Source organism: Solanum dulcamara, chromosome 5 (assembly GCF_947179165.1).
Source record: "Solanum dulcamara chromosome 5, daSolDulc1.2, whole genome shotgun sequence".
Classification (NCBI taxonomy): Eukaryota; Viridiplantae; Streptophyta; class Magnoliopsida; order Solanales; family Solanaceae; genus Solanum; species Solanum dulcamara.
In genome coordinates this window covers 75,925,160-75,950,941 of record NC_077241.1, presented here as the reverse complement: position 1 = coordinate 75,950,941, position 25,782 = coordinate 75,925,160, and the positions used below count along the sequence as shown (strand labels likewise).

The following is a 25,782-nucleotide window of genomic DNA, read 5'->3' as shown; positions in this document are numbered from 1 at the left end:
TAAGCACCATCTTAAAAAGACTAATTATCTAACTAATTGCAACCGTAAAACGTGGCTATAGATATTTATTTAATTTCCAATTGTATCCACTGTTGGATCACACAACAAGATCAAGCAAAAGTTAATTAACATTAACTACTAAAGCTAATGATGTCATTTGTATGTAATACATACATCATTAAACCAAATAAAACACTTGAAGTCTTAATTAAAAATGTAATAAAACATGCTAAAATAATGTTTTTTTTATAGTTATTTTTCTTTTAAATTTTATTTTGGGAGTTTAAGCCCACTTCAAAAGTTCTCAAGTAAAGGTCAGATTAAAGTAAATACTAGGAGCTTTTTGATGATTCAACTCTATGATTAGTGCGCTTTACAAAGTTAATTGTTTCACCCATTAATCAAAACATGAAAGTTTATCAAATTCGTCATAATTCCCCCCCCCCCCCCTTCTTTTTGGACTTAATAGTAATCTCTTAGATCTCAATTTTTAATTTTTTCCCCTCAATTTAAACTATACGAAGTACACATTTTAAAGTTTTTAATTAGATATTTCCTCCATATGATTTAAAAAATGAATTTTTTTTCAACATTTAAAAATATTTTAGTTTTATTAACATTATTAGCATTCTACTTGTGAAATTTGAACATTCAATCCAAAATAAGTGCATTTCTCTAACATCATTTCGTACGTGTGACCTAGTTCTTGAAGAGAGATCAAACTCAAAATGTTGAAGAATTAATGAGTAGATCAAAGTAGGCTCAATGGGTAAAGGAGCGATATGAAGCAAAGTTTGTGGCTCGATATCGAATAGAACTAACAACTAAGAAAGAAAAAGTCTAAAAAATGAATATTGTGAGAGAATGTTGTGCAAACAAGCTCATCAATGTTTAGCTCTAATAACATATGAGAGAATCCAAATATTCTATTCAAAATCTTATGGCTATGTATAAAGTGATCCCGGACATTGTAAACCTCTTTAAAGATTCTTACACAACCAATAAGGAACAAGTATATTTAACACTACCTTGATGACATCAACAACAGCAACATAGATAAGCCCATAAAGTGAGGTCTATAGAGGATAGAATATCTACAGAATTTTCACTCATGGGGTTGAATAATAAAAATAATACAATTATTAAGAATAAAATCTTGGAGGTTGGGGTGCATTTTGAATGCCCTGACGCTGACCTAACATTTAGCATATTATTCATGGGATTCAAAATTTATATAAATGCGCATAACATAAAAAATTCACTCTATATATTGTATATTTTTTTACCAAGAGGGTTTGAGTGAACGCCCTCTTCCCTCTCTAGATCCATCCTTATTCTGCCTTAGAGGTAGAAAAGTTGTTGCTGATAAATCTTCAAACAACACTATCTGGTTCCAGAAGGTATAGCTCTCGCCTCAGCTTTTTCTTTGAAATCGGAGACTGACATTTATGAAAATTGACATGACATGTAATGAAATGATCACTAAATACTAAAGATACTTTCATTACAATAAATTTAACTAAACTTATTCATCCAAAATATATTTTTCTTGGACTTTATACTCAATCAAACACTACTGTAGGTAAAAAAAAAAAGTAGTGGACTATTAATTTTTATTGAATATTTGGTCGCTGTCACACCCTTCCAAATTAATCATCATGGCTAAAAGAAATATGAAGTCATAGGTTGGTAGGATAAATAGAATCCATTGAATTTGGGGTGTAATTTTACTCTGTGTGGATTGGTTAATGGTCAGTCTCACTCGTACTTGATTTGGCTGTTGAAAGAAAGTACAACTGAAATCTTTGAAATTAGATGCTTTTGTTGGAAGAAGTTCCACCTAAACCAATGCCTTTCTGGTCATTGTTTTTAAGTTTCTCACTTGGCATCCGCAGTAGATTTGAATTCTGACTAATTCACGCCACCAATATTTGCTTGGAGCTCGGAGCTCTGATTAATCTGAATAACGACGTGTAAAGTCCATTAGAAATACGAATACTCCCGCTTGGACAATTAGTTGACAGGTTAGACTCTCATAATCAACTTAAATCGATTAATAGTTTTAAGCAACCCATTCATTATTGCAAAAAGCTGGACTTCTAAAGGCTGCCTAGCCTTCCAAGCTTGTTTAATTGAACCAACGGCTTATAACTCAAACCATTAACAGTCCGTTTAATCATGGACATGCCTTCGCAGGTTCCCTCAGTTAATAACCATGCTTTCTCAGTACCACTCCAAAGAGTATTCGCAATCAATTGGAAGAAAAATTCTTGCACCCACTTTTCCCGGGGGCCATCTACTCTAGTGCTCACGGATATATCAATCCCCCATTATCTGGCCACTCGGCCACTACTTGAAAGAAATCTCATATCCAAAGCTGACTATCACATCAGCAATCACTGAAGTACCAACGATAAGACAGCTAAAACGGCTAAAAGATCCAAGAGGTAGGTTAGGTTTTTGTATAGCAAAATATAGTTGATACTTAACAATAACAAGTCATCTATAAAAACATATCAATTTCAATTGATCGGCAATGCACAACAGCTAGCGTGAACCTAAACGTGGATTAGACACAATATTGGGGCATGACTTTGTACTCAATAAAACCAAGCTTACGAAATTACACGTTCTCTAGAAACTCCTACTGACAAAAGCCCAGAAGCTCTCACTTATTTCCAGCAAATTTGCCCATCATTTTCGCAATAATAGGAGCAATCTTAGGATTTCCTTGATGCTTGGCCAAATTAGCCGGGTTCTTCATCACTGCAAAATACCAGGGCACATTCAGTAAGAGAAAAAAATGAAACTAGCATCTCTTAAAACGCCTATAGTATGTGCAACATTGAAGTCTACAAGGATGCGATTTTCCAAATCTACAGCAAGTTACTTTAGGCAATTGATCAGCAATAATGTTCTAATCTTGCTAGAAACAATACATATAATCTCAACTATACTAGCTCAACTGTTGATCTTCTTGTACTTTACTCAAAAATGGTAAGGTAATTCATGGAAAAACTACTTAACATGTCTATCTCCTCTTTCAAAAGCTTAATGAGAAAAAGAACAAGCAAAGAGACGGAGAGAATATGTTTGCTGTGATATATGCAACAGAACACTCTGCAAAGAAATTGACATACTCCTAGTCAATTTTCTTTTGTTTGTCTGTAATTGATACGCATACTTAACCCTCTGAGGTTGCTAATTAAATTGGATTTTCGTATAGGAGATACAGAACAATCAAGCAGCCTGTGGACGTTTTCCTTCTCTTTTGTTTTTTCCTTTTGATATGGACCTCACAGGTACTATCAAGTAGCATGTATTTAGGCAACACAGTGAAGAATAAATTTATTGAAGGTGATTAATTTTTTAACTAGAACAAAAAGGCGATGTTTTGAATAGACTTCCACTTATTGGACTGGTAGTTAATGAGCTGGTGATAGCATCAATTTCTCTTACCATGTTTCTACCGTGTTGATACATCACATGTGGATATTTAACCATCAAAACATGAAGCATATATATTTGTATTCAATTCAAAATGAAAATGATATGTAGCAAAGCTATTTGAACTTTAGAGCATATAGTAAACATGTGATAACTGATAATCATCTTCAAGCGAAGAAACAACTGGATGACTTGTCAAGAATGAAATGCCTTAATTATCTAAGCAAAACCATCTGACAGATAACTAGAATAGACAGGCTAAGAGGTTAGGACAAAAGGAAAGTACCATCTTGCAGTGCAGCCATGACATCTGGATCCTTGAATGCTGCCATTAATTCAGGGTCCTGCTCCAGCCAAAAACATAGAGAAAATTTTAGTTTCCCTGCTATGGACAAACAGTGACTTCAAAGATTCATTTTCTATGAAAGCAATACAAGATTTTTCTGTTTTAATTTGAAATTAATCTTCACCTGAGATAATACCTTTGTTCAAACATATATACTAAGACCATAATTTGCTTCAAAAGTAAATATACAAAAGTAGATTTACTTACATTCAGTATTTTGCTGTAGTCCATGTTACCGGGCATTCCTCCAGGTGCAGCCCCAGGCATGTTCCCGGGCATGCCCCCAGGAAAGCCTCCAGGCATTCCTCCAGGTGTGGACCCAGGCATACCTCCCATACCCCCTGGAAAGCCTCCGGGCATTCCCCCAGGAAAGCCTCCTGGCATGCCCCCAGGAAAGCCTCCTGGCATGCCCCCAGGAAAGCCTCCTGGCATGCCACCAGCTCTCCTACTTGATGAGGATTCTTCTTGCTTCTTGGCCTTTTCATAAGTAGCCTGAGATATAAGGCATTAACCAAATCTAAACATTCAGAAAAAGTGTCACACAAGCATAAAACTAAACAAGTAATTAAGGGTTACCTGAGCTTCAGCCTTTCTTCGTTGCCTCTCACGCTCAATCTTTCTATCTTCTCGTTCTTTCCGCAGCCTATCATACTTCCTGCGGTGCTCTTCAATTCTATGTGCATTTGGCTCAACCTGTGACAGAAAACACATAATCACTTGCAAATAATGACCATTGCCCCCTTAAACAAGATAACCGGGGGCTTGAGAGTATCGCCAGCTCGCCGCAAATCTTTTATACAAAGAAAAGACCACTTAGCACTGTAACTTAATCACATAGATGTTATGAGATTATATCACAGGAAGCAACCTTCTTAAGCACAGCACTTATTTCCTCATCATAGTCCAGCTTTGAAGCCACGTGAAGATCCTTAGCAGCTGCCTCCCATTGTCCCAGCATGGCTCTGGCAATACCACGAGATTTGTAACCTTTAGCAGAATCTGGGTTTATCTGCAAGAACAGCCAAGTGTCCATGATATATTGAACACGAAATTGATCCAATTTTTCTTTAACCATTGTGATGCAGGACAAAAGAAAATTGTTTCCCCAAAATCATGTCATCTACTTTTTCAAATTGTTACCAATATTTATACATTGTTTGACAGAAGCATTTAACCGGGGGCTAAATCAAGAATGTTTTCTATAGTTACCGCATTAGGACATTCAAAATAGGAAAATGAAAAACAATTTGAGAAGACTATAATGTATTCAACCACATTACAGAAAAATGGATTAACTAGGAAGCATGCAAATCTAATCCCTACATGACTCCATGTCTGCCTCAAGAATGGAAGAGAGCATAAAGAGGATGTCTGATAAATTATTCAGGGTATTTTCCATATAAAGCCCGCAAGAAATATTACTCGGCCAATGGAATTTTTTATTTTTTTTGGATAGAGCCATCCACAGCAATTTTTGAGTGACCTTATTAAAAAATAATTGTATTATTAGAAACGTATACAGAACAGAGCCTAATTCAGGTAAGCAAATCCGATAGCAAGATCAACCTCCAATGCTGCAGTTGCATCTCGTATGGCAGCATTTGGCTTCTTCATCTTGATATAAACACTAGCTGTGTAAGACAAAAGCAACAAATTGTTATTCGTTGGATGCAAATGAATACTCGAATTACAAAAAATCAACATCAATAAATCCACTTTGAAAGCAGGTGGTCAATGTACCTCTAGTAGCATACATAATTGCTGATTTAGGATTGAGGAGAACTGCGTTTGTGAGATGCTCAATTGCATCTTCTAGCTTACCTGATGAACACAAACAACAAAAGTGAGAGACATGATGCCACTGACTTTGTGAACACACAGACAGGCATGCCGACATATATATATTGAACAGCATCACCTTCAGAAATTGCTTCCATGGCCTGAGCTTTGGACTCCTGAGAAGCATCACGGCTTTCTTCAGTCACCTCCACAGAAGGGTCTCCCATCTAGAAAAACAGATTTGAAATGCTAAAAATAAACATGAACCTATAAACCCAAAACGGAAATTAAATGTTAAATCAGTCAGATAGCAAACCTTCTGCGGTTCATCATTATCAGGTTCCACGGTGTCACTCTCATCAAGCTCAATATCAGATTCAATTATCTCAGGCTCCTCCTCTTCTTCAACTGTCTCTTTTGTATTAGCATCATTCTCAACATCATCCATCTCATCATCACTCTCATCCACCACATGAGACTTCTGCATAGATAATGTTAGATCAATAGGAAAATATGGAATCCAAGGAGAAGCGTATAACTTCCCCATTACCCCATATTTAATGAGAATCCATTAAAGAAACCGTATTAAGTGGATACTTGCAGGTACGTAAAGAAAACCATAATCAAATAAGTTAATCAATCAACTGCACCTCAATCCCATCCTAGTTGTGTTCCGCATCTCTAGATATTCAGTGTATTCAAGCCCATTTCACTACTATAATAGACAATAATATGCCTTCCAAGGCATATCAGAAGTTCTATAAACCTCACACTTGACTAGCTTGAGCTAAGTAAGGCTAACAACTCAGCCTTACTCCCAACCGGTTGGAATCCCTTGTTTTATTTTTTTAACTTCCTTACATATGATTTTAGGACTAAATTGTCTGGAAAATAATTGAACATGGGTTCTCTATGTTCAGTAGTATTCACACACAGAAATTTAAGAGCCAAAGATTTTACTCTTTCCGTATTTATGGTGTACAGGTTACTTTACTCATCAGAAACAAACATTAAGATTTTACAGGAGAATGATATTTTTATAAACCTTGGTATTCCCGTCAGCTTGACTAATTCCATGTGACACCTTCTACCAGTAACAAGTTCCAGATATCTTTGTCCCCCAAAACTAGGATGGATGAGAATAAATCACCTAGTATTTTTGTCAGTGCTGGGATTTGAATCTTAGAACCTCATGGTTCTCAACAACTAAATTCTAAGTACAGAATTCTAAACAACGAAAAAAGGTTTAAAATATTTAGCAAGGAAAATACCTCTCTGTAATCACCGGTGTCGTCAGCAGACGGAGGAAGTTTAGCACCGAGACTGCAAAAAAAATAAAAAAATTCAAACAAAATATATCGATATCCCTAGTAAGTAATTTTAAGCAGTGAAAAAATGACTATTTTCAGATAGAATTAAGTAGCATACCTTTCAATGTAGTCACGGAAAAAGGAAAGAGAAGAATCGGAGAGAATAGAAGGATTGGATTTGCACTGTTCGACGAATTGCTTCAGTTGATTCAACTTAAACGGGTCCATAGCTTTTTCCGATTACCTTCAAATACGATTTCTACAGATTCAAAATCTTCGAAAGGCAGAAACTGTAAACCCTCGCTTTCGGTGCGACGCGAGGAAAATGGACGAACTCGAGCTGACTAGGTTCTTCTAGTAGCTTCTATTACTGGATAAACTCTTTTTCCGTTTTATTTTCTTGCCTTGATCTTTTATTTTATTTATTTTTTATTTTTATGGTGCAGTTGTGTGCTGTGTTCTTAACTAAACATCTCCGATCCGATTTGAGTACGCAATTCAAACTTAGATGGCCCACACAAGTTTAGACTTGGATGGCTGGATTTAAAACTTGAGTATATAAATTGTTAATTCTAAAAAAAAAAGGAGATTACCGGATTTTGGTAAGGTGGATTTCTCAACAAAAAATGCAGCATTTTAACCAAAGCTAATGAGTTATCCCAAACCAGTAACTAGAACTCTAGTTTCTCCACCGCACAAGTTAAAACTAAGATGCATATATGAGGCTTTCAAAGAGTAGTAGCTCATGATGTTAAAGCTTTCTATGGTACATTTTGTGTTGCATGTTCTTGCTTTCTAATGCCAAGAATAATATGACTAGAGAAGAAAAAGGCCCTTTCTAATATTAATAACCTGCCACACTTCGCTTGATACACCACCCCACGAATACATCAACAACATGCAAACACAAAGTAGCAAATAGAGGAACATTGAAGTTATCTCCTCCAACTCATACATCAATTTAGTTCATCTCAACAGAAAATACAATGGGAAACTTCACAGAATATAAGTGATCGAGTCTTGGAGAGCAATCTGTCAATTCCCTAAATAATACTTGAACAAAGAAATTCATCAACATTTCCCCAATACTTGAAGGACGCAATCAGTGAACTAAGCAAGTATGAAAGAAGCAAAAAGCACGAGTAAGCTTGACATTCCAGTCCATGCAACCCTGCTCACTCCGTTTTTATCTTTTGCAGCTGTAAAGTTTCATCAAGACAAAAATATTGTTAGCAAGAATGCAATGCAAATAAAACATGTATCTATATGTAAGCCAAACAAATTAAAATAATCTTGAATCTACATTTATCTGGGAGATTAAATTCAAAATGAGGAAGAGATGGATGCATATAACTTAGAGACGTTTCCGTTCTCGATTTGGCTAATCCTAACGTCTAGTTCAGTGACTAGAAGTGCCTAAACAAGGTGCTTCCACACATGATTTGTAAACTTATTGTGATCATAAGTCAAGTAGCATAACACATATCGAACATTAACTTTGAAATGCCTCAAAATTCTATGAATACCTAGGGTTACTCGGTGGAAGTTGTAATAATAAAGATTGACATTCTCTATGCCATTCTTCTTTTCTTTGCCAACCTTAGGGAAACCTTCAATTGACATGACTCAAGAGGTGGAAAACAGAAGAAAAGAAAACTTACCCTAGAAAGACAAAGTGATCAGGGGCAAGGGCATAAAAAAGACTTTAAAAACTAAATCCATAGCTATGCAGGAAGAGGAAAAGCAACATCCACGAGAAACTGCTACTTATAATACCAATGGCTTGAAATTGAGAAGAATAACTCTCTTAACAATTAGATGAAGTTGGAACATTTTCATTTCCACCATGAATGACTTTATTCCATTTCAATTCATTCACTTATGAAACAGCTAGACTCCCTCAAACTAAGCTTTTCAAAGTAGGTCAGTTGTTTTGGCTGAAGATCTACGATTGCTTGAACACCACTAAGAATCAGGACAAAAACTTCAACTTAAGCCCTCACTAGAAAAAATTAATAATTGTGTCCAGGTTAAAAATGTAAAAGTATTTTGCAACCTCAGAGGAACTTGATTAAAACAGGAAGAACAAAAAATTTGAAAGAGAAGACAACAGAAAACTTATTTGTATGAAGTTAGTTTCTCACCAGACATTATTCAATATTTTGTTTTTGTTTTTCCTACTAATTGTCTAAGGTGCAAACAAAGAGAGAGACTACAAAAAAGGTTTATATGTCTGAAACCAAATTAATTTGACATCTAAGGAAATCTCATTACAGCACAGAATGAACAAAACATATTGAGTGCATCCATCAGTGCAACATAAATATTCTTGTAGGACCACAAATTCATAGTATATCACAATCTACTGACATTCTTGTTTTGCAAGATGGAACACTCTCATTTCAAAGATCGTATACGATAGGTTACTCGGTGAAAACTTATTTAATAGTTTGAACAAGTCAAGGAATACAGCTTTGTTGTCAAATTTCTCAATTATTGAACAAGAACAGTGATATCAAGTAAACCTTTGAATATTCGTGCTATAACTTAAATTTAATAAGGGTTGTCCCATAAAAGTTGGGCGGAGCTAGCAGTCCGGATACACATTGTAAAATTCTAAACCTATAAAGTTGAAATCTTGGCTTCGCCCACTATTAGAAACAGAGGTTTTTTCCACCACAAATCAATGGCAAAGTTGTGTTATAAAACATAATTTTTCCACCCATTTCCCACCAAACCAGCTCACTGGGGAAACAAACGATGAAAAACAAATTCTCACTCAAATACTAGAAATCTTTCTAGTTTTTACGTGTGAAACACTACTATTTTTTCTTTTCTAGCTAAAATAGCCACCGAACATTTTTCAGTGGAAAAATAGCAACTTTTTAGTAGTGGCTTATGTTAAAAGCAGAAATAAACCTAAATTTACAACTGGTATATCAAGTACTCCATTTTCCTTTATATTTGTCCCCTGTACTAAAAGTAGAATTTTCTTTTACTTGTCCATTTTGGCAAATCAAGAGAGTTGTTATTTTCTTCCAAAATTACCCTTATCTTCAAGTAACTACATGAAGCACCAGTGGTCAAACTGTTTTTTCAAAGCATAATTAATAAAGATAATTTAGTAAAACGAATCCTAATAAATAGTTTCTCGAAGAGAGTGTTAAATCAACCAGGGTCAAGCAAAAATGAACCAAGTATACCATAGTGGAGCAAACGAACAAAAGTCCAAACACCTATAGATCACAATTCAGTAAATTTAAAGGAGCAAGATTCAATAATTAATAAAAATCAAATCAAATTGATGCATACTCCGGAATTGTTCATTAATTAACAAAGTTGAAACAATGAGCAATTCAATCTCAGTTACCTGGTGGAGCTTTCTCAGAAGGAGAACTTGAACTTGGAGCAGCAGCTGCAGACCAAACAAAAAATAAAATTAATGCTAAATCGATAATGACAGTTACAAGTTACAACAAAAATAATTAAGCCCCAATTATTTATCAAAAAAAAAATTCTTACCCACCCAAAAAAAGATGAACAGAGAACCAAAAATGAAAAATATCAGATTTGAAGTAGAGATTTTGGTTCGATCCAAGTAAAAACAGAGTTACCAACTCCAAATCCAAAAAATTGAGCCCCAATTCAAATTCTCATTTGAAATAAAATCAAAATCTGGGGTTAAATCCTACCTTTACAAGCAGTAACATCGCCAGGGATATTACAGTACTTAGGAAGTCCAATAGCTTGAGTAACGTTAATACCGAGAGAAGGTAACACAGTGGGATTTTCGTAAAGTTTGCAGAGACATGGAAGATCTTTGGTCACGGCTTCTCTAAGTGGGTCACAGCAAGAAGCCGGTGGTTTGGTTGAGTTGAGGTAAGATGCACATGGGACTAGTTTAGAAGCACAGTCCTGCGTTTGTGCCTCCGTGGTGGTTGCCGACAGTAACACCGCCGTGAATGCCACCGTGGTCAACCAGTAGAGTTTGGAGGAGAGCATTTTTCTCTGTTTGATTTTTCACTTTGCACGGAAAAGGTGCCACTTTTTTTCCCTCTAGACGAGTATTATTGAGTAGGGAGTCTTCTTGTGGTAAGGGATACGCCAAGGATTGCTTTTGAAATTAAATTATAATAATATTTAAATTAATATTTAATTGGTAATTTTGAAATAAATTATTTTAAAATTAATAAATAATAGTGAGATAAGTTTTTTGGGGGTGGTATATTAATTACGGGATAATTTATCCCAAATTAAAATAGGTAAATAATAAATATATTTCTTTAAATATTTTTTATACCTTATTTTTCATATTCATATATATTTACATTATTTTTAATACCATATATAAAATCATTCACTTCATATTTTTTCTATTAAAGAATTATAATATAATTTTTATTTATAAATTTATTTGACTAATTCTTATGTTTATTTATATTTTGATTTCTCATAAATCCTTTTTTACTTTAACAAACTTAAAATGAAAATTCTATTTTTAAAATTAAATAAGAAGAAACTTTTATTTTTAAATACATAAGGATATCATGGAAATGCACACATAAAAATATTTAAGGTAAAGAAGGTGAAAGTTTTATTTTAAGAATGAATATTGAATAACTAAAGTTTATAAAGAAAATATAAAAAATTAAATAAAATGAAGGATATTTTTGTAAACAAACAACTTATTCTTAAAATTTATGCAATATATATTATTGTGAATACAAGAAACCAAACACTCAATAAAAAATAATATAATGTGGTCCATCCCTACGACCCCTAAATGATATGGATCACATGCATTATAATGTGGTCCATCTCTACGTTTATTTTTATTTGTTTAGTATATTAAAAATAATTTTTTAATTTTAATTATTTAATTTGAAAAATCTAACTTTAAAAATGCCACCGATCACCTGCACTAAAATATTTCTTAAAGAGTTTTTACGAAAGTAGAGTTAATATTACGATAAAGTAGACCAAGTAGGGAAAAGGCTAATAGTTATTAGGATATCCCAATATTATTATAAGGGGGGGAAAACGTGGCGTAAGAAAATAAATCAAACTGCGCTACACGATCATGAATAGAATATGAAACCAATAATCATAAATTGAGAAATAAAAGATTGGTTTAATTAAAAATTAAACAAAATGCTCTACACGATCATGCTCAAATAATTGTTTTCCCTTGCTATCTAGAATCCAAAGATTTGTAGCTCAATTTGCTTCTTCTTTTTCTATTTTTATGATAGAAACAACTTATTTTATCTCAAAAATAAGATAAGTGCATATGATATGTCTAAAAAATTAAATGTACAATATCATTTATTATCCAACTCGAAAATACCATTTTCAGTAAAACTACTTACAAATAGAAAATGCACTATTTTAACTCTCATTCTACTTTAGCTCTAGATGTTTATATAATTATAACCATAATTCTGATTATTTAATTTTCTATCAAGAATAAAGATAGATTAGAAGTAAAAAACTTAATCCAATAAAAAAATATTTTATTACTAGGCATGGCAGTATATGCCATCTATTGACAAAACGCTACTCGTTAAGGAATTACGATCATACTCCACTCATTTTATTCTCTTTTGTTTTTCTAGAGTTGTTTAGAAAAAAGTACAGAGTGTAATTGGCTTTTTAAAATGACTTATAAATGAAAAGCTAAAAGTTATAAGTGAGTGTTTAAATTAGCTTATTTTAAATTGATTAATTTTATGTGACATTTTTTTTAATTTATTCTAAAAAGAATATCATCTTATTATAATTATAAATATTTTAACTTTCAAATTCTCTGTTTACTCTTAATGAAATGATTTACAATTACATAAATATCTAAGATTTATTTTAGACCACAAGTTTCAAAAATTTTCTATTTTTTCTTTATCATGACAAGTCAAATGGTATCACATAAAATAAGACGACAAAAATAAAAGCTAAAAAACATAAGTTGGGAACACGCAATTTTTGATTTTAAATACTTTTCCAGCTTAAAAGAAAGTGTTTTGTATTACCCAAAGATTTTCATAACTAAAAAAAGTTTAAAAGCCAAAAATTATTTTAAATAAGTTAATTCAAATACCTATTAAAGAAGTTTATGTACAATAGCTCCCAAATCATATAAAAAATGTAAATTTTGATAAGTTAGTTGCGACGAACTCGAGAAGATTTTGACGGGATGAATCGATCCCTGACCTCCCGAGTATCACTTGTTACGCCAACTTTGAATCAATAATTAATTATTAATTAATAAAAATAAAATAAATTGATGCACACGCCGAAATTGTTCACTAATTGGCTACTATTGACTTAGTGGTAACTAAGTTGAAACACTGAGCAATTCAATTCAGTTACCTGGTGGCGTTATCTCAGAAGGAGAACTTGAACTTGGAGAAGCCGCTGCAGACAAAAATCAAAATCAAAATCAAATTATTATTTTGCTTTGATTCAAGTAAAAACAGAGTTATCAACTCCAAAGCCAAAAAATTGAGTCTCAATTCAAATCCTCATTTCCAAAGGTACTTAATTACGCAAAATATTTCTATCATACTTACTAATTCTTTTTATAATTTGAAATAATTATATATTATCTTACTAATTAATAATTTTACAAAAAAATTCAAGTTAGGTACAACTAAATATATATATTTTGCTATCAGATACATTGAGAAAGGCGAGCGAGATAGAAGGAAAGCGAGCAACCGAGCAAGAGAGTCGGTGTTTCCTATAAACATGCGAATCACACTAGATACATATATATGAGATACCAAATACATTTCAGATAGATTCTGAAATATAGATACATAGAGAAAAAGACGAGCGAGAGAGGTGTTGGGTGTTTGCCCTAACTTTCCTAGCATAATTAGATTTTTTTTTCTTAAAAGGAAAACACAATATCTCCATATTTGGCTAGTCTTTTTTCTTATAGGAAAAGGTTTATAATTCTATAAATAGAGGCTTGTTCTTTCTAACTTTGTTACATTCACAATGTAATCCTAGGGGCTATGAGAGTTTTGTGTAGGGGGAGAAACGGTGAGACACAAGTGTTACGTTAGCACTTGTGTGAACCTCTTTTTATTCTGAGTAAATTGTGTGATGTTATTTATCTCGATTATTTGTACTCTCATATTTATAGTGGATTGCTCATTTCCTCTTGTGGATGTAGGTCGGTTGACCGAACCACGTTAAATGTTTGTGTTTCTTTTGATATATATCTCGTTTTTGTCTTCTTACTTATGGTCTTTCGAGGTTTGCATTGCTAGCTTCCGCATGACACCTAATTATTTCTGTTGCTAACAAAAGGAAGAGAGGTGAGAAATAGAGTCAGTATATCTCAGATATATGCAAATATATAACGCTTAAATCCAATGTATCTACACCTCATTTTAACCCTTGTATCAGCGGCTACAAGAGAAAATATCTATCTCCCTCACTTTATGGCGCCAAAACCCTGTCAGCCCGGCCAAGGCGCACAGAGGTGTGTCTCGAAGATCTTCTCCTTCTTTTTCATTACAAACAAATTTCATTACAAACAAATTGAAGGTGCTACTTTTAGCCCTTTTAAAAATGAAGGTCTGCGGGACACTCGACGTTAACACTCTCAAATTTGGGAATCCTAACCACGGAGGTTTTAATGATGACGGACAGTGAAAGCATACAAAGATATATGTATTTGGAAATCAAAATCTCGCACTAATGATAATTTCAAAAACACACAAAAAGACATGTTATTATGTCTAAACTAATATGATTTGTGTTGTTTGCCAAAAAAAAAAATTAAAAAATCTGGGGTTTGAACTAAAAACTACAAATAAATCGTACCTTTACAAGCGGTAAGATCTCCAGGGATGTTACAGTTTTTGGTAAGTGCAATAATTTGAGTAACATTAATACCAAGAGAAGGCAACAAAGTGGGATTTTCGTAAAGTTTGCAGAGACATTGAAGATCTTTGGTCACAGCTTCTCTAAGTGGGTCACAACATGAAGCCGGTGGTTTGCTGGTTGAGTTGAGATAAGGTGCACATGGGACTAGTTTAGAAGCACACGACGTCGTTTGGGCCTCCGTGGTGGTTGCCAACAGTAGCGCCGCCGTCATTGCCACCGTGATCAGCCAGGAGAGTTTGGAGGAGACCATTTTTCTCTCTATGATTTTTCACTTATGCACGGAAAGGGTGTTACTACGTTTTTCCCTCCATAACTAAACATTTATAGAAATGCACATGCATAATATTCCTTTTATTTTTTTGGTATTCAGTATTTACATTAGAGCCCAGTTAATCCGGATTGGTAGCGCATAAAAATCCAGTCGAGAAGAAGCGTTCTCTACCAATGAATTTTCCATACAAAGGCTCGAACCTAAGATTTTTAGTTAAGGAAAGAGCAGTTGCAACCACCGCACTACATCCTTTAGTGGTATATTATAAAAAAAATACTTATGATAAAAAATATATCATATTTCTTTTGAATATTTTTAAATTGTTAATTGTTGTAATTTATATATTTTCAATATGTGATTTATTTCAAAAAAAAGTAAAGGTTTTATGTTTGAATCAAAATTTAAAAGTTTGACTCTCGAAATTTGAATCGTGAGCTTATGACACATAAATTGAGGTAACTATGATCCTTAATTTGACTTTAGCTGGCAACTATGACCTCTAATTTTACTAGTGAACAAGTAAACACTTTAACTATCCAAAACTTAAATAAATAGACACATTGGTCTTACATGACATCCTACATGACAATTTTGTGTCTCACGTGGCATCCACGTAGGATGCGTGTATTGTGCTACGTAACACACGTGTGTCTACTTGTTCAATTTTATACAAGTTTAAATGCCTACTTGTGCACACCCAAAATTTAAGGAGATAAATGTGAAATAAGCCCAAGTTAAAGAACATATTTATGTATTATGCCTAAATCTTTTGAAATAATAATTTTCGCTCGTAAACGTTAACTTCTTTTTCTTTTCGAAATAATATTTATGTTAAAGCACAATAGGAACATAACTTTCAAATACTATTTTTTAACTTCAACTTTTAAATATTCAATTCTTTCAAACATTACTCAAATAATTAATAGTTTTGGAAAATTGGTCAAGCAATTTTCTATTACAAATGTCTATAGTTTTTATAAAATTTAAGTGAAAATACTTTTTACCCAAGTAAAGGAATTAAAATTACGATAAAATAGACCAAGTACTAGTGCGTACTAGGAAAAAAGGTTAATAGTTACATGCCAGTTTGATATATAGCTCATTTGATACATGTATTTGAGAATTAAAAATTTTGATTCCGCATATATCGAATTTTTATTTTTATTTTTGATTACTCAATAATTTTCACAAGTATGTTTTTCACTTTTTATAAACCAAAAATTATTTCACAAAAATCTTTAATTACATACATGATATCGAATTCAGATTGAGACTTCATAAGTAGTGAAAGCACACCCACTCAATCATTCCACAAATTTGATCCTACATAAAATTTGACCCATTTTCCAAAGCTTCTTCAAAGCAAATTTCGAAATTACAATAAAAATGGCTCCCATAAAAAAGTACATGACGAAAATGTGCCTGGGGGATGTGCCGGAGGGCGGGGGAGGGGGGGGGGTTCACTCAGTTGGTCGTACCGGTAAAATGGAATTAATTCATTAAGATTATTTAGCGGCTTAAAAGAGGAAGAATTGTTGTTTTTTATTAGTGAATATTCCAATATTATTACAAGAAGAAGAGAAAATAGTGTGGTGTAAGAAATTAAGCAAAACTGGTCTAGACGATCATGAATTGAATATGAAAAAATAATAATCACGAACTAAGAAATAAAAGATGGTTTAATTAGAAATTAAACATAACTGCCACACACGATCATGCTCAAATGGTTACTCAATTTGATTTTCTTTATCAATTTATTAAAGATAGTAGCGATATATTATTATTATTTTCAACAAAACGATCATATATAAATTCATTAAGGTAAGGACATGTTATGTAATAAATAAATAAATTAATTATTAGGTTTGGCCGTCTATACCATCTATAGACAAAATGCCACTTATTAAAGAATTACGATCATATTTCATTCACTTTATTATCTTTTTTTTTTTTGAGTTGTTTAGAAAAAAGTACTAAAGAAGTTTCACATTTGTTCCACTATCAACCTTAATTAATTTTGTGAATTAAAAAAACGGAATAAGTCATTATTGTTAATGTCGCTTTTTTTTTTTTGGTTGCTAATACGGATATTTAATTACAAGTTAAAAAGGAGATACTGTACAATTTAAATGGATTTTTTTGATAACATTTTAAATGCATTTCAACCACCAGAAAAGTAGGCAGTATTTCATTTATGTACTCAACGAACACGTCTATGTTAATATTATGCACGTCGGACCAAATATAATACTCCGCTGTCGAAGAGACAGAATTTCTAATTTTTGAGTGAAATTGAGCATTAATTTTGAATAAAATATTAAAATATTATAATAATTGATATTTTAAAATATTTTTCCACAAATTTTAAAAGCCTGCAATTGAAAAAAAAGTTTAATTTTTTTAAATCGTAACACCTTCACGTGAATAAAAATAATACTCTCTGCGTAAAGTTTGGCTTATCCAAAATAAATTTCGCACTTTCTTTAACAACATATTTCCTCTAGTTTATTTTACTTAGTTCATGTTGTTTTAACATAACTCTTAAAAAAGTTTTTAGCAGAGGTGTATTTTATTAAATTAATATTATTAATTAATAATATGACGAGGAAGAAGAGGGTCGGGGATGACCGATCTAGGATCAGATGGAGAAGTTTGACCACGGCTAGCGCCTCGGAGATGGGAGAGAAATTAAAGGATATGGGGGCCTGGGATAGTAATGGGGATGCGAACACTATGTGGGATAGGACGGCTAGTTGTATTAGGGTTGTAGCAAGGGAAGTGTTGGGAGTCTCGACAAGTAGTCGTGACCGGCATCGAGGGGACTGGTGGTGGAATAGAGAAGTGCAAGGGAAGGTGGAAGCAAAGAAGATAGCGTATGCGAAACTGATAGAAAGCAAGGATGAGGTGGAGAAGTGGACGAATAAGGAACTTTATAAGATAGTGAGGAAAGAGGCGAAGTCGGCGGTTTCGACGGCAAAAACGATAGCTTTTAAACGCCTTTATGCTGAACTTGAAGAGAAAGGCGGTGATAGAAAATTGTTCAAGCTAGCCAGGGTGCGAGAGCGAAGGGCACGTGATGTGGATCAAGTGAAGTGTATTAAGAATGAGCATGAAAAAGTATTGGTAGAGGAGACCCTCATTAAACAGAGATGACAGTCGTACTTCCATAAACTCTTGAATGAAGAAGGGGACAGAAAGATTGTGTTGGGAGATTTGGAACATACAGGGAGGCTTCACGATTTTGGGTGTTTCAGGAATATTTCGATCGAAGAGGTTAAGGGTGTTGTGCGTAGGATGCGCTGGGGAAGATCGATCGAACCTGACAAGATTTCTGGGAAATATTTGGAAGAGCGCGAGCTCAGTAAGTTTGGAGTGGCTGACTAGGTTGTTTAATGTCATCTTTAAGACAACAACGATGCTCGAAGAATGGAGGTCGAGCGTAATGATCCCTCTATACAAAAATAAGGGGGATATCCAGAGCTGCAACAACTATAGAGGTATCAAGCTTCTAAGCCATACTATGAAAGTGTGGGAAAGAGTGGTGGAGATGAGGGTTAGGAGAGGCGTGTCTATTTCAGAGAACCAATTCGAATTTCTTGTGCTCTGAGTTATGTTATTATCTTTCTATTACTTTCTGTACTTTGATTACTCTATCTTATCTGTGTCGCTTTCGTTATTTACGTTATTCGTTATTTGCTTTTCCATATCGCTTTGAACTTCTTAGCCTTATCTTACCTCTTTTTATGCTTCTTTTGAGCTGAGGGTCTCTCGGAAACAGTCGTCTTACCTTGGTAGAAGTAAGGTCTGCCTACACTTTACCCTCTCCAGACCCACGTTGTGGAATTTCACTGGGTTGTTGTTGTAATATTTTAGAAATTTGAATTTGAATATTATATTACTTTAGGTAGCTATTTAATACTTAAGATAATGTATTATATGGGAGAAAATAATAAAATTCTCTTGATTTATTAAAATGTACAATTAAAAAAAATACTCTTTTTCATATAAAAATTCAAGTAAAATGAAATAGAGAGAAATAATAAATAAAATGCATGATTAACTATAATATTCATCACTATTAGCATTTCAAAAAATCTTGAAAAATACTTAGGAAAATTAGTAGTTAATATTAAATATAAAACAAGAAAAAAGTTACCTTTCTATTGATACACTAAAGCAAACGAATAATTAAAAGTGAATTTATTTAATGTCTTAGGTGATAAGTTTCGTGCACTCTATTCTTCTAGTATTATTGTATATTGGACAAGTAAAAATGAAGAAATAGAGTATTTTAAATGATATATATTTTTCTACTTTGATTTGTTTGTCTTATTTTTTATTTAAAAAATGTCAATTTGTTTTTTGACAAATCTATAATTCTAACTTTTTACATGATATGTTTCAGACCACAATTAAAAGACATTTTGATACATTTTACAAAATCTTTAATTTAAGATTACAAGATTCAAAGTTATACTTTATTTTCTTAAAATTTTCTCAAATCAAAATAAAAAAATAAATTAAAATGAACAAATTATATATTTACCTTATTAAATTATTTACCAATAATAAATTTAATAGGCTGATGTAAACCCGTGATACAAGTAAATATTTATCCAAATATATATAATTTTAATTTAATTTATATAACACATTTTTCTTTCTTTTCCTTATTAAGTCATTTCAAAAGAAATGACAAACTTATCATTTTATAGGTTCAAAATAAATAAACTTCTAAATTTAGAGACCATTAATTATACGCTTTTCATTTTACCGCAGATAAAAAGCTTTTTCTTATAACTATATAAATAACTAAATTTATATTTATTTAAACTATATCAGGAATTTATATATATATATATTTATTTTAATTTAGTTATTTTATTTTGATTTGATGTGAAGCTTAAAAAAAAATTAAACTTTATAATATTAAACTCATCACATGAAAAGTAGAAATTAAATAATTATTTTCAAAAATACTAAAAATAACTTTTTGAGACAGATAAAAAAAATAGAAAAAATAAATTGAAACGGATATGTACGAATTTTTTTTTGTAGATAAGGTGTCTTTTGGTGCGGATTTCTAATAGATAAAGCACCGCGAAAGTCGAAACTAACTAAATTCAATAACCAGACGTTTGAAATCTATCAATAACGGCCAATCATGGCCACAGCATTCAGTATCAGCGTTGCTAGTTCCTCCATTGGAGCTCAATTCTACAGGCCCAAATTCGTTAAACCCAAGACTTATGTAAACCCAATTCGCTGTGCTGGTAGACTAGAATGGGTAATTCCTCTTTTTAATTTCCCTCTACTTTTCATGCTTTTCCTACCAAACATAATACTAAATAATATTATACATAATACAAGGACTATTTCTCCTAATACGTGTATGATAAAATTGGTGAATTTTGATTTATGAATCACAGGACCCGGATGGTTTATTGGGTCCGCCCCAAACGGGTCATATAGCCCGACTTGAGTTCCAGAGACGCCTTGAGAATGACGCTGCGGCTAGAGAAGAATTTGAACGGCAAGTCCGTGAAGAAAAAGAGCGTCGCAGAGTTTTTCGCGAGGTAATTTTTGTCAAGCTTGTGGAGGAAGCATTTTGAGTTTATAAGTTTTGGATTTTGAAAGAAGCAACTTAGTGGATGAATAAATTATTTATATATATTAAGTGGATAATTTCATATATATATATATATATATATATATATATATATATATAAAATAAAGTAATTAGATTATAATAAACATAACCATGTTTTTTTTTTTTACATAAAAAAGATAACCAAAAATGCAGGTTTAGCCACTCGAGTACCGTGGCTAAAATGGAGAAAAACCGTGGTTAAAGCTGCATTTTTTTTTGTAGTGAGTATCACTACTGCATACACGGCTTCTCAAGGTATTTCTCACATTAAAAAATGAAAACAACGTCATGGAGCAAATTTCTACCTCTTCCATACATGTGACCAAAAAAAATTTCAACAAAAATAATTGTTGTACATGTAATGTATCGATATTGTATAATAGTCATGGAATGTATGTATATATACATACAGTATCTATATGTGTTGTTTATACAATACATATACAGTATATAAATAGATTATATAATGTATCAATATTGTATAGGTGTGTAATAATGTGTGTATATGACATATAGTGTGTGTATCAATATTGTACAATAAAATATGACTACTTTTATATATAATGTACAATAAAAAAAGTCATTGGAAGTATATAGTGACTATACAATAGCCTACCTATACATGAGATATACACTGACTATACATTATAATACACTCAAAAAACTAAAATATAGCTTAAATATACAAGGAGGGAGTATATATTAGGTCTGCAATAATTTGTGGAGTAGTAAATAAGACATCTTTGTATCTCTTTACATTTTGATATGGATGCAAATGTAATGTATATCTTTGTCTTATATGTTCTTTTTGTGCTGATCATAGTCACGAGTGATTCCGGATACAGTGGAAGGGCTTGTGGAGTTTTTTCTTGACACTGAAGCTCAAGAGATTGAGTTTGAGATTGCAAGAATGAGACCACGGTGAGTTATCTACTCTCCAATGTCACAGCTCAGGGTGGTTGCATTTTACTGCTCTTGTGGCAAAGCCAGGAAATGTTATAATTTTGTTCCAATCTTTGCTGCATTAGTTCAGGGTCAGCTCAGTTAGTTTATTCGACAGTTGAGTATTCAAAGTTGCCTCCTTTGATCATTCTGTGATCATGAAAAGGCACATGTATTTCGAGTCTGCATTTTGTAAACTTGTGCAGAAAAAGAAAGCTATAAGAATATAGACTCTGTATAATGATCAAATTGTTGCCTCTTAAGATAGAGAAGGAGTATTTGTTTATTATTATCCATTTTTTTGACCTTTTGTTATCAAAATTTGAGAAAGGATTGGTTCTTGACCTAGTTTAAAGTTTGCATACATTTTCTAGAGGAACTGGAACAAGACCTTTATAACATCAAATTGCTGCTATGGTTTTATCTTCTTTACTCCAAAATTTCTAACATATCCTAGTTTGCAGGTTGAACAAAGAATTTTTTGACCATCTGCAAGTCGAACTTGGAAAGCTGCGTTTTTCTGTAAACAAAACTCAGGTTTTTACTGTCAATTTACTCGATTTAGTGTGAGACAGATATGTTAGTGAAATGATACTGACCATTATATTTTCGCAGGCTGTGGAAGACAGATTAATTGAACTGGAAGCACTGCAAAAGGCCCTGCAAGAAGCAACAGGTCTGATAAATTGACTATTTAGTTTGATATTTCCAGACTATTTTACATGGAAATGAGTATGGGTATATGAGAAGATCTAGAACTTGAATTCTGCATCATCTAGTTCTTAAGTTTCGGAGATACCTAGGAGTACATATGTGGTTGCAGAGACATGACTAACAAATGTATAGCATAATATACATATATATTTTAGTAATACAGTATATCTCGCACAATAATGAAGTCGTCTTATCCTTATATAGAAATAAGAGAATCTAAGTAACCTATGCTTCTTGTCAGTTGGCTCGGCTACAGTTGTAGTCAACATACCTAGGTGAATTAACCAAACCCGGAGTGTATCATTCATCACACTGAAATCATGTCGGATTATCACATGATTAACACGGGTAGAAGGGGTGTGGGGTTCAAGCGATATGCGTAACATAAGCATACACGTCCCACGGTCCCAGATACAGTTGAGTGTGAAGTCTCAATTATGAGTTATCCTGTAGAGTACTTCTTACATTCTGCCATACTATTTTTCTTTTTCCTGCAGAAGCCTATGATAAATTGCAAGCAGATCTTGTAGCAACAAAGAAGAATTTAACTGAGATTTTGACGTCCAAGGATGTCAAGGCTACTGTATGTGATAGTTTCTAAATTCTGTTTTTTTTTCATGTGTGGGTGTGATTTGTGTATTCTCTTAGTTTTGTTGCTGAATTTGGATTGTTCCATTTTCTCGAGCAGCTATTGGATTTGGTTGAGAGGAATGCGCTGAATAGACCCTTGTTGACGCTTCTTGATGAAAACATTGCAACTGCACATAGTGTTAACCAGGTGAGACAAGCAAATTCCATACTATGTAGATAGAAGTTCTGTGGGAGTGATGATGCATATTTGTGAAGACACCAGTGCAAACATCACATACTATAACTGAAACTTAAGTAGAAAATGTGATTCGAAAAGGAAAAAGAAGTAACTTTTCGAACTGAGCATTGATAACTGACATATAAATCCACACAATTTTCTAAAATTTCAGTGTTCTTCAAGGTTAAGCTGTGCTTTCTCCTAATAGTAATATAAAGAACAAAAGTAATTAATATACTGAAAACACACCTTTTCTGGCTTGAAAATCTCTTCTTTTTTTTTCTTGTTAAGGTACTTTTCTGGGTTGAGAATTTGTTGGGTAGGCACCCAAAGGTGTGGCTCAGTGGTCAATGAAGTGAGTTGAGAATTATGGAGTTTTAGGTTCATATCCTAGCAGAGATGAAAAAACACTAAAGTGATTTCTTCCCATGTGTCCTAGCCTAGCCTTAGTGAATAGAGTTGTCTGGTGGGAGGTGGCAGGTGACAGGTATCATATGGAATTAGTTGAGGTGCGTGAAAGTTGACCCGCACACCACTGTCATTAAAAAAAAGAATTGAAGGGAAGCATCTATTAAATGTTCCTCATATCATGTAGTGGCAAGTGAATTGCCATTATCAGCTTACCACATTCTTGAGCAGTCTAACTATCTTTGAAGTGAAGTTTCTAGCCAATCAATTGTCAATCTTTGTTCGATAAAAAGAGACACTGGAATCTCTGAGTTATTATATGTAGAAGTTCCTATCATTTCTTTGTTAGTTCATCTTTGTTCAGACTAATTGTGATAAAGTTGATCAGATTTCCATCACTCGACTCCTTTCTGGGGGGTGATAATTTCTCCACTACATCTTTTTGAAGATATCTCACAAAATCTCCTTCATTTACAAATTACACAGATATACAAAAGAGCAGAAAATTATGTCTGATTATTCTTCCAATTTCACTCCACATAAGTCTTGTGAAAAATGTATATTCAAGTTCAAACTTAACTAGTTATGTATCTTCACGTTTGGCCTTTTTGAATCTGCTCTTCATCGCTTATAGGAGAAAAAGAGATCCATAATTTAAATTGAACATGATAAGTACCTTTATGCTTTATTGTGCATTTTCTTATGTGCTAGTTGAGTAAGGTCAATTATTGTTCTAGTGGATTGAGCATTGCTTAAGGAAGAAGTTTTTCTTTGAGACGATGAAGTCAATCATATAATTGAACTGCAAAGGCCGATTACTCTTATGAAATCTATTTTCTGGATGAACAAAGGATTTTAGCTCATGGGGCTCATCTCATGCATGAAAAACACTAAAATGATTGCAAGTTAGGATAGGTTTAAGAACTGAAAAGATGAGAAACTATATATAAGATGAACAGTTCAAAGATGCTTAATATGCACACGGATCAAGTGTCCGCAATATCTAACTGCCCTGCCATGAAGTGGTTCAATAATTTTCAGAAACTCGGTGATTGTTCTTCATAAACTTGATAGACTATAAAATAGGATTATGCAGTAACATCACCCACTTCCCCAGATGTTCAAGTTTGTTATTTTCTGGATAGAGGTTGACATTCACTTTGATACACTTTTATCTCTAAAGATATCTGTTCCTTCTCAAAGGATGTTCAAATGGATGTGTTAAAACCTTGTCGATGGCTACATATCAACACCATCATTGTAATTTTGGGCGCATAATTTAATTGTGAAAAATAACGATCAATTTGCGTAGAAGCTTTATATATACTGCTGTCTTGAATTTGAACTGATCTTCCTTTGGAAACGCAGAAACAAGCAGCGGAATACATGGAAAAGCTGAGGAGACTTGTTCTGAAGTACCTAACAGTATAGGCTTCATCTCAAGGTTATCAAATGCTTGTCTCATTTTTATATAGAGAAATGCTGAGAATTTCTGGTTATTTATATTTTAGTAATGTTGTAGCATATTACAAAATTTTGTAGAATATGAACTTAGAAATGGATCCCTCAATCCCTTGTAATAATAAGAAAGTATGCTCATCATTTGTGAAATTACAGTGGAATGAATGAGTAAATCATGTAACTGAAAATTCATGTTCTTCTTCCTTGTATGTTGGAAAGTGTGAAATCCTGTTTTACTGAAAGTGACAATTACATTATATATTGAATGCCTGGAAAGCCATTAAAATTGATGGAGGTACTACTAGAATGTGAAGGAGAGCCTGGAGAAATGGTAAAGTTGTTTTCGTGAAATCTATAGGTCACGGTTTGAGTTGTAGAATTAGCGACTGATCCTTGCATTTAGGGTAGATTGCCTATATCATACCCCAGAGGGTGTAGTCCTTACTGAATTCTGTGTGAACGTGAGATGCTTCATACTGTCCTTCTACTAAAATGTAAAATGTAATCTCCCTCATACTACAACTTTAGATGTACAAATAAAATTTGTGTTGGTAATAAAAAATAAATAATCTATAACTCCCTTAGACTGCAATTTCTGATGTATATTGAGTATAAGTGTCATGTTTAGTGGATTCTAAACTGTGAAATGGAGGGACATTTTATTGAGAGGAGTGAAACTCTCAGTGAAAGACTGAGCAAGAAACTAATGGGGCTGATTTCTAGATTTTTGTCCTCTCTTGCAACTATCAC

The 25,782-nt window shown here is 33.1% G+C and overlaps 4 protein-coding genes across 4 annotated transcripts; 1 reads left to right on the top strand and 3 right to left on the bottom strand.

Moving 5' to 3' along the window:
- Positions 1-2,441: 2,441 nt before the first annotated feature.
- Positions 2,442-7,291, bottom strand: LOC129889897 (FAM10 family protein At4g22670-like). The gene is made up of 11 exons (XM_055965370.1): positions 7,001-7,291; positions 6,844-6,895; positions 5,889-6,053; positions 5,712-5,799; positions 5,534-5,614; positions 5,360-5,424; positions 4,662-4,802; positions 4,370-4,486; positions 4,001-4,285; positions 3,734-3,791; positions 2,442-2,766 (listed from the first exon to the last, which is right to left on the bottom strand). The coding sequence occupies exons 1-11, from the start codon at positions 7,108-7,110 to the stop codon at positions 2,669-2,671; spliced, it is 1,260 nt and encodes a 419-aa protein (XP_055821345.1). The 5' UTR covers positions 7,111-7,291; the 3' UTR covers positions 2,442-2,668.
- A 404-nt stretch (positions 7,292-7,695) lies between these two features.
- On the bottom strand, positions 7,696-10,968 carry LOC129889899 (non-specific lipid transfer protein GPI-anchored 7-like). The gene is made up of 3 exons (XM_055965372.1): positions 10,575-10,968; positions 10,253-10,297; positions 7,696-8,081 (listed from the first exon to the last, which is right to left on the bottom strand). The coding sequence occupies exons 1-3, from the start codon at positions 10,882-10,884 to the stop codon at positions 7,993-7,995; spliced, it is 444 nt and encodes a 147-aa protein (XP_055821347.1). The 5' UTR covers positions 10,885-10,968; the 3' UTR covers positions 7,696-7,992.
- Positions 10,969-13,240: 2,272 nt separating this feature from the next.
- Positions 13,241-15,052, bottom strand: LOC129890775 (non-specific lipid transfer protein GPI-anchored 7). The gene is made up of 2 exons (XM_055966258.1): positions 14,716-15,052; positions 13,241-13,293 (listed from the first exon to the last, which is right to left on the bottom strand). Exons 1-2 carry the CDS (start codon positions 15,026-15,028, stop codon positions 13,241-13,243), a joined length of 366 nt encoding a protein of 121 aa, XP_055822233.1. The 5' UTR covers positions 15,029-15,052.
- A 5,054-nt stretch (positions 15,053-20,106) lies between these two features.
- LOC129889896 (uncharacterized) lies at positions 20,107-25,220 on the top strand. Its single transcript, XM_055965369.1, has 8 exons — positions 20,107-20,336; positions 20,479-20,625; positions 21,523-21,620; positions 22,106-22,178; positions 22,257-22,317; positions 22,853-22,938; positions 23,044-23,133; positions 24,940-25,220. Exons 1-8 carry the CDS (start codon positions 20,214-20,216, stop codon positions 25,000-25,002), a joined length of 741 nt encoding a protein of 246 aa, XP_055821344.1. The 5' UTR covers positions 20,107-20,213; the 3' UTR covers positions 25,003-25,220.
- The last annotated feature ends 562 nt before the right edge of the window (positions 25,221-25,782 follow it).

Excerpts from the sequence above, each read along its gene's own strand:
- LOC129889897 (XM_055965370.1), bottom strand. The coding sequence starts at position 7,110 with ATGGACCCGTTTAAGTTGAATCAACTGAAGCAATTCGTCGAACAGTGC. Across the intron at positions 6,896-7,000 it reads TTCCGTGACTACATTGAAAG|TCTCGGTGCTAAACTTCCTC; the intron begins GTATGCTACTTA and ends TTTTTTTTGCAG. Across the intron at positions 4,803-5,359 it reads ATGCAACTGCAGCATTGGAG|ATAAACCCAGATTCTGCTAA; the intron begins GTTGATCTTGCT and ends CTGTTCTTGCAG.
- LOC129889899 (XM_055965372.1), bottom strand. The coding sequence starts at position 10,884 with ATGCTCTCCTCCAAACTCTACTGGTTGACCACGGTGGCATTCACGGCG. Across the intron at positions 10,298-10,574 it reads CGATGTTACTGCTTGTAAAG|CTGCTGCTCCAAGTTCAAGT; the intron begins GTAGGATTTAAC and ends TTTGGTCTGCAG. Across the intron at positions 8,082-10,252 it reads TTCTGAGAAAGCTCCACCAG|CTGCAAAAGATAAAAACGGA; the intron begins GTAACTGAGATT and ends GAAACTTTACAG.
- LOC129890775 (XM_055966258.1), bottom strand. The coding sequence starts at position 15,028 with ATGGTCTCCTCCAAACTCTCCTGGCTGATCACGGTGGCAATGACGGCG. Across the intron at positions 13,294-14,715 it reads AGATCTTACCGCTTGTAAAG|CGGCTTCTCCAAGTTCAAGT; the intron begins GTACGATTTATT and ends TTTTGTCTGCAG.
- LOC129889896 (XM_055965369.1), top strand. The coding sequence starts at position 20,214 with ATGGCCACAGCATTCAGTATCAGCGTTGCTAGTTCCTCCATTGGAGCT. Across the intron at positions 22,179-22,256 it reads TTTCTGTAAACAAAACTCAG|GCTGTGGAAGACAGATTAAT; the intron begins GTTTTTACTGTC and ends ATATTTTCGCAG. Across the intron at positions 22,318-22,852 it reads GGCCCTGCAAGAAGCAACAG|AAGCCTATGATAAATTGCAA; the intron begins GTCTGATAAATT and ends TTTTTCCTGCAG.